This window comes from Misgurnus anguillicaudatus, chromosome 10 (genome assembly GCF_027580225.2).
Source record: "Misgurnus anguillicaudatus chromosome 10, ASM2758022v2, whole genome shotgun sequence".
Lineage (NCBI taxonomy): Eukaryota > Metazoa > Chordata > Actinopteri > Cypriniformes > Cobitidae > Misgurnus > Misgurnus anguillicaudatus.
Window position 1 is genome coordinate 33,761,306 of NC_073346.2, and position 8,725 is coordinate 33,770,030.

An 8,725-nucleotide genomic window follows, 5' to 3' on the forward strand; every position below is an offset into this window, starting at 1 on the left:
GCTGTCTTTTGCATGCACGATCCTGTTTGAGGTTCATGGTATGTCATTACCATGTACAGAACTCTTATTATTCATCTATGCCTAGATAAACACAGTTTTACATTCTACCGCACATTTAATATAAATACACTTAAATTATTCCTGAGCAAACTTTATTTACATTTGAAAAAACACAATATTTAGTAAAAACTTGCAGCATATTTTATATTATTTATGTTTCTCCTAATAGAGAAATTCACAATTGTATGCATGTAACACTGCAAACAAATGAATCAACAAGGCCGTTCCAGACAGCCTCTCTTCAAATAAAACATACACTGATGTAAACGTTTTGCATAAATTGTATAAATATCTCATAAATTATCACACGATCCCTTTATTCGGCTTTATGCCATCACATTGGACCTGAGAGAACGTGTCTAAGGGTCTCCGTGAGGACACTTGCCACCACGACCACCAGAAGAGACGCAGGTGTGTTACCCGCCCTCCCCTTCAGCAGGTGAACCCTCCCGGGGTCAGAGATCATGACACGAGCATCCTCCAACGCAGCCACAGCTGATTCGCTACAGTTCATGTTCCCCGTAACCTGCAGATCAAACAGGCAAGCCTGGAAATACACATCCCGCACAGGAAGCACAGACGAACAGTGAGAGTGCGCAACCGTGGATGGATGAGCCTCTGGGGTCCCGAGACGTTGTGAGACCGGACAGCCCCACACACACAGCTGCAGGTCCTGCTCGGGTGTGTAAGACTCTACGATCGCCCGAGGGGAGCGGACAGACAGACTCAACGACCGGCCTATCTGACGCACCACCAGCGTGGTTCCGATGTGTGTAGCGACGATCTCAGCGTGTCGGCCGGGGTCACGAGAGGTTATGCGAAGGCTTTGATGGCCTCTGCGATCACCGCCGGTCATGGAACCATCCTCGAATGCTGGGGGAACGTTATCCACCTCTGCATGGTATATCTGGAGCTCGGCACACTCACGATAGTTCTTGAAGATAACGGTAATCTGATGAGGAAACACAATAAAACAGTGAAAAAACATTATAAAAATAATTTGCCCTATTGCATAGTTTGATATCACATTTTAAATTTACAGAACCCTAAACGTCTGACTGGTAGTGTACATTATCACCATGCAATAACACTGGGAAATGTGTAAATGATGTTTCCAAACCTTTGTGAGTACAGTTGTGTAAGAGCTCCCTCTAGTGGCCGTGCTGGTGGCCTGTATGTACAAGTACTGATTATCTATGAGAGGCCAGGCTCCTTTTACAGCACACGTCTGGAACTCATCATTGAAGGTGCGGATATGAGGGTCCCCGAACACCCCACAGTGCAGGTATTCAGGGGCCCGGCCCTCCCTCTGCACAAACGCTTTCTCATAAAAGCATCCGTCCCCTGAAAGCGGGGCCTGGGGCGGGGGTCGTGGCTGAGCTGTGGGGCCTGTTTTGGGGCAGCGGTGTTGAATGAGCAGGTCTTCGATGCCCTGAACTGCAGAGTGGTAGGTCAGGTCTCCGCGGCACGCTCGGGCGGTCCGCTGGGTACAGAGGGCGTAGGATCGCAGTGCGCTGCAGTATCCGGCGTTACCCGCTTCCCGCCCGCCTCCTCCTATGACCCCCATTTCCAGAGTCGCGGCCACAAAATCTGAGTTGCATCGCAGGATTCGACAATGTGCGCAAACTGTTGAAGTAAGCAAGTTTATGGTTATGAAATGTATGTTGACAAGACATGTGCATCATGTGTCTTGTCAAAATAAGTGCCTGGTGCTGACGCGCCCAAAGCGTTTATGATAAAAGAGACGTTCACGTTTGCAAGATACTCGCATAATCTCATGCGTAATCAGAGTTTACTGTTAAGGGAGTGTCTTGCGTGTATTTTGTGAACGTGAGCGTCTCTTTTATCATAAACGATTTTGACGCGTGTGCAGCATGGACTTATTTTGACAAAACACGTGATGCACATGGTTCACATGATGCAACAAACACACATATTTTGGAAACACAAGCAACACACATGACACTCCGAACACAAATTTTGAATTTGCGCCCCTCGGATGAGCAGTCACGAGCCCTAGTGTGATGGTTAAATAGGACTTTACCTGAAGGGGCACTAAACAACAGGACCGTTGTAATAATGTGAAGAATGTGTCTCCATGTTGTGTCAGAGTGATTCCCACAAGCAACTGGTGCTGCCATTCCCATCCATACAGAAACAGGCGGAGCGGCCTGCTCACAGGTGTCCGCACAAGTGCTACAGGTCTGAGCACTGACCTACACTACATATAACAACCACACGGGGGAGACAAACCAAACAAATACAGTTACAAATCTGGAAAGGCATATTAAAAGTCTTATTTCTAAAAAAAAGCATTTGAATGACTTTTCTAATGTTGTCAAGAATATTGTATTTTAATGTACTTTATTTTTTATTTTAAGAATTGAAGAGCTCAGATGCAAAAGCCGCTAAACGCCACCTTCGTCAAAAATGAGATAATAAAATGAACCGAATGCTCTCGGCATGTATTATACGTTCAGGAAAACTTTCGCTTAGAATCCGTTTAATCCCAGACTCAGGCTATTCAGAAATACGGGTTTGTTGGCAGAATCCATTAGGAGTCCGATAAAAAATTATAATTTACAAGAAAAAATGTCAGAAGGGTGGTACCCACTGCAAAAAATGATTTTCTTAGTGTTTTGTCTTGTTTTTAATAAAAACAATTAAAAAATCTTAAAGTAAGATGTATTTTCTTGATAAGCAAAATGACCTAGGAAAATATAAATGTTACGTAAATTAGTGCTTAAAACAAGCAAAAAAATCTGCCAATAGAATAAGAAAAACGTTCTTGAAATAAGTTTACTTTTTTCATAAACACTTAATTCAAGAAAAATGTTCTTATTCCATTGGAAGATTTTTGTGCTTGTTTTAAGCACAAATTTGCTTAAATTTATATTTTTTTTCTCAAAAAACTAGATTTATTTTCCTAGGTCATTTTGCTCTTCAAAAAAATACATCTTAATTTAAGAATTTTTAGATATTTTTACTGAAAACAAGACAAAAATACTAAGTAAGAAAGTCATTTTTTTTGCAGTGCCCTTTTTATAAAGTAAACCTTTGCACCTAAAGAGTTCATATGAATACATTAGAGGTACATATTAGTACCACAAGGGGACATATCGGTACCTACATGGTGCACATTAGCCCCTTTATAAAGGGTACACTGCAAAAAATGTTTTTTAAGAAAAAAATTCTTAGTATTTTTGTTGTGGCTCACAATATCAAATTTAAGTGATTTTGTGCATAAAACAAGCAAAAAAATCTGCCAATGGGGTAAGCAAAAAAATCTTGAACATTTTTCTTAAACACTAAATTCAAGCAAAAATCAAGAAAAAATTTACACGACTCATTGGCAGATTTTTTTTGCTCGTTTTATGCACAAAATCACTTAAATTTGATATTTTTGGTCTAAAAACTAGACTTATTTTCTTGGGTCGTTTTGCTCATCAAGAAAATGCATCTTAATTCAAGAATTTGTAGATATTTTTTACTGAAAACAAGACAAAATAATAAGATTGTTTTTCTTGAAAATCATTTTTTTGCAGTGTACTGCCCCAGTGACAGCTTGGGACCATTTTTTTTTACTGTTTGCAGTTCAAGTTTAATATATGCAAATGTAGGCTTAATCTTATGACGGGTATCAATCATTATTAAGAAGATAAAAAAGACATTCATAGTTTATAGTATCCAGAAACTTACATCAAGAGTTCATCTGATTTGTTCAGGTCTTGCAACCCATCAAAAGACCGCTGTCATGAACATGCTGAACAGCTACCTGAGAACATGATAAAAACAGTAAGCATGAGTTCAACCAAACAATAAGATTGTTTACATAATACATCTAAATAACTTCTTATATCAATTTTTTTTATTTTATAAAGAAATACTTCAAGCTAATAATAATGTTAATGATTACACTATAAAAAATGCTGCATTTTTGTCAAATAAACACACATTTTTATGTTATTTTAACTTTAACAAATTAAGTTAAACAATTTCAACTTGTTTTTATAAGTTATGTCAACTTATCTGAGGTCAAAACTTAGTAGGTTGAATTTAAAAAAAACAAAGGTGTTTTAAACTCATGCAACATTTTTTTACAGTGTATGATAATGTGATCATGATAATGATACACTCAGATTTCATATGTGACTACACCTGTGTAAATATGAGAGGACTAATTTCATCCTGTAGAAAATCACATCAGCTGGTTGAAAGTCATTGCACACATATCTCAGATAAGTTATTTCCGAGAAAAGCTTCAACATCATTTGTTTGCAAATGCCAACTGGTTTGATATTTGTGTCTAAAGCTATAACATTCAGACATTTTTAAATGTGATTTATGCCTCCAAAAATGTCAAACTACTTTTCGTGCCACCGTGTATGAGAAATGATCACAGTAATGTTATTGCTGCAGTAAAACTGCCTCTGGCCAGAGGACATTTCGCAGTTTGGACTCTCACTCTGATGTGTTATTTACAAAGGCTCAAGAGCAAACAGTGGTGAGACACAAGTAAACTCAAAATACTGTGTCTGTGTGTCTCTCTCTGTGTGTGTGTGTGTGTGTGTGTGCGTGCGTGCGTGCCTGCATTTGATACTTTTAATGAGGATAAATCTGATATTATTTGCCATTTACAAAACATTTTTTTATTAAATCCTCAATTGTATATAAACTATATAAAATAGTAAATAATAATTAAAAAGTCGGTCGAGTTAATCTATAATAAATATACTGTAATAGTTAATAATATTTGGGTGATTCTCACGAAACCATTGAAACACCACGGCACTAATGAATTTAGCTTTAAAATGTGTAATATAGTAACATTAAAAAGCATCAGAATTAACACAATACTGTGTTCTACCTTGCAAAATGTATCAAAACTTAATTTCTTTGATGTGTTTAAAATTTTTAATCCAGTTTTACTGTTGCATTGCCATCTGTCCTTACTGTACTTTACTGCAGCAGCTTCAGGTTTTACTGTTCCAAAACTGACAGCTGATATTTATTCTAGTTCACGGGACGGCTGGTGTCATATGGGGCAGTTACGAGAGTTGCGGGGCAGAAATAGAGGGGTCTAAATATACTCGGCCACACCAGCAGCACTTGCCCCAGTGGAAACAGACAGGGGCTGAGAGCTCTGCAGCACAGAGGCAGGTGTGAGACAGACAGCGGGAACTTTGCTCAGTCTAATTTCAGCTGCACAATCCTGAACTTTTTTTTTTTTTAAAGCATTTATGATCCAAAAACAAACACACATCAGGACCCAAACACTTCATATGTGTCAAAGACTGAATGATTCTGTAAGATTCTGTTTATATATCAAATGCATAGGTTTACATTTGAATCTATGTGCTGTGCACGTGAGATTTGTGTATGTGTGTGTTTATGTACTGTATGAAAGTACAGTAATACCTTACTCTAAATATACACTTTAAAATCCAGAGAAACTAATGTCATTTTTTCAGAATTCTGGTTTAATCTGTAACTAGATTAACATCAAGTCTTTAAAATAAAAGAGTACAGAGTAGCCTACATCATAAATATTTTGTTTGAAAGCAGGATAACTGAATCATTTTTCACTCAATTCTCTAAAATTACACTACTATAGTATAAGAACATGGTAATCATTCAGTACCATGGTAGTGCAACCTGATATCTTTTACTACAAAACACCAAACTGAAGTACCACAACAGTACATAAACGTGAACATTGATCTTTAGAAATACTGAATGAATGCAAAAGTTCTCTAATATAAATATTAGACGTTATAAACTGGTTAATTACTCTAACACGTCATTACAGACATTAAAGTGTTTACATTAAAATACACTTACCGAACTAGATGTCTCTCCTGTAGACCAAGTACAACGATAAAGAGGGACCGAGATGTTTTACCGTCACTACTGTTCCGTCAGTGGGACACCGACACTCATGTGACGGAATTTGGTGCGGTGTGACCCCCCAACGTCACGTCACAGTCCCGCACGAGTAAACGCGTAATCACCCGCAGCGCGCACCTGCTACACACGCGCACCAGCTGACGGAGAGTCTGTTTCAGCCTCTCACTGTTTGTCAACATACCTGAACACACAGACACTTTAAACGTTGTGTGTTGGAAACATAAAAATACTGTTGACTATAGTCAGTATACTGTAAATTGATTACAGTTGATTGATAAACTGTAAATAATGTAGGCCTACTTTAAAATTACTATGGTTAAGTTCAAAAACACTACAGTATAAGAAAAGTAAATGTACTAAAATTCCTAGGTAGTAAATAATAAAGTACTACAGTATTTACAGTTTATATCATTTAATTTACTGTAGTTAATACGAGTAAAAGTAGTACTGCAATATTTATTCACTTCGGATTCCTTCATTACCTGCTCCAACTTGTTTATATAAAAATACAACTGTGGAAATTCAAACATTTAAGCTTGTTAAAGGGATAGTTCACTTTAAAATGAAAAAAATTCTGTCATCATTTACTCATCCTCGTATTGTTCTAAACCTGTATGAATGTCTTTTTTTCTGATGAACACAAAAGAATATATTTTGAGAAATGATGGTAAACACACAGCAGTAAGTGACCATAGACTTCCATAGTAGGAATAAAAAAAATATGATACAATTTAATGGGTACCGTCAACTGTGTGCTTACCATCATTTATAAAAATATTTTCTTAGTCATTTATCACAATACTTCCAAAATATTTTTTCCTACTATGGAAGTCAATGGTTACTTACTGCTGTGTGTTTACCATCATTTCTCAAAATATTTTTGTGTTCATCAGGGGAAAAAAAACATACATGTTTAGAACAACATGAGGATGAGTAAATGATGACAGAATTTTCATTTTAAAGTCAACTAGGCTATCCCTTTAAGAGTTATAAATAAATCATATATTGCTAAAACTGTGGTACATGGCTACAAAAATATTATATTGTACTTTAAAATGTACGATTTCTTAGGTCAAAAGAAAAGAAAGGACGACGGGAACGGCAAAGCTAAATGCTAAATTTCGCATTACAAACGCAAAACACTGCATTTCACTACGATAGGGACTAGAAGTACATTTGTATTTACTCACTTTGCTTTCACTGTTTGGCGTTAAACGTGTTTGTTTGAGGGTGTGTTTGCACACACTTCAAGAGAGCAACTCTTAATTTGCACATTTTAGATATATTTACTGGCGTGTCATAAGTAAAATCACTTCGAGTTCACAGCTGACTGAGTACGGCAGTTCAATGTGCGCCCGGCAGGTGGCAGAGTTGGCCACCGCAGAATAAATGTGACCAAATAGTGTTTGTTGTACATCACGAATGCTTTATTTACAGCTTATGCTACCTTATTTTTGACGTTGAAAAGCTGAACAAAAGTTGCTATATGTTATATTGTTAACTGAAGCGTGTTGTGATGTCATTTGCTGAGCTGTTTGCATTCTTAGATGTACAATGTAGACTTATGCAACTACTTACCCATGCATACTGGGTTGGCTGGTGTCTGTAGTAAGCATGCACATGCATTAGTAAGGGTAAAAGTGTGATTTGGGGCACTGTGTGTGTTTGAGTGTGATGATGTGCTGTTGTCCGCAGTATGCATGCATGCATCACTGAGTTTCAGACTCTTTGTTGGCCAGATGGAGGCGGGGCCGCAGATCCCTTTGTGCCCCTCGGTTTTCGGGGAAAACCAGAAGCACCGAGCTGCAGACGCGCCAAAAGCGTGAAACCGGACTTATCCAAGTTATTATTAAAGAAGAAATGATATTAATCAGTTTCGTTTAAATGTGTTCTGCGTTTACGCACTTTTAAACCCTAGGTAAGTAAACTCTATTGGATCCGAATAAAGTTTAGAGTTCGTAATTATTTTATATGTTTTATTATAATTGTATAGATTGGGGTACTGTAGGTAAGTTATTAGTAGATGATTTTGTGGTCTTTACAGATTAACATTAACTTCAGTGCTGTGCATTTTTGTCAACTAAACAACTCGTTGGTTAACAGATTACCCCGTTACTAAGCAACCGGTCGTCTAGGAATGAGGGACATGCGCAGGCCAGAGGGAGCTTTGTTTAAATAATCATACGAATTTTGACTATATATGACGATTGTATGTTAAAATAACCAATGGTGGTAATTTTGTGGGGTTTTTAATGAATTAAAAACACAGTAAGGGATTTTTAAATACGTGTGCGTGAAGCTCGTAGAAGAATATACAGTAATGTTATATGTACATACAGGACAGGTGCATTTGTGCGCAAGCGCTCTTGATTCCTCCACAGTTTTAATATTACTGTAAAATACCACAGCGTGCTGACATATTTTTTGTCTGAAAACTTAAACATACGTCAATTCAGTTATGAAATAATATAATATTATGTTGTAGCAATAAACATACTGTAGGTTACATAAATATAACAACTATTCCCACATATTATATATGTCATTTTTACATGTTTTAAGACGCTTACTGAAGCAAAAATCACCTAATGATCTTTTCGTTAATTGACGGCTTTATATAAATATTTAATGCTTGTTATAACATAAGACAATTTACTTATTCCTTGTATAGACAAAATTGATCCCAGATCACATCTGATTAGGCTATTACTAAAATAATTTGATATAAGGCTATAATAAATTATTATAAAATATAATA

The 8,725-nt window shown here is 37.0% G+C and overlaps 1 protein-coding gene across 1 annotated transcript; it reads right to left on the bottom strand.

Annotated features, from left to right (window-relative positions):
- Window positions 1–282: 282 nt before the first annotated feature.
- hjv (hemojuvelin BMP co-receptor) lies at window positions 283–6,187 on the bottom strand. The gene is made up of 5 exons (XM_055211869.2): window positions 5,902–6,187; window positions 3,760–3,835; window positions 2,105–2,281; window positions 1,181–1,686; window positions 283–1,012 (listed from the first exon to the last, which is right to left on the bottom strand). Exons 3-5 carry the CDS (start codon window positions 2,205–2,207, stop codon window positions 395–397), a joined length of 1,227 nt encoding a protein of 408 aa, XP_055067844.2. The 5' UTR covers window positions 2,208–2,281; window positions 3,760–3,835; window positions 5,902–6,187; the 3' UTR covers window positions 283–394.
- Window positions 6,188–8,725: the final 2,538 nt, after the last annotated feature.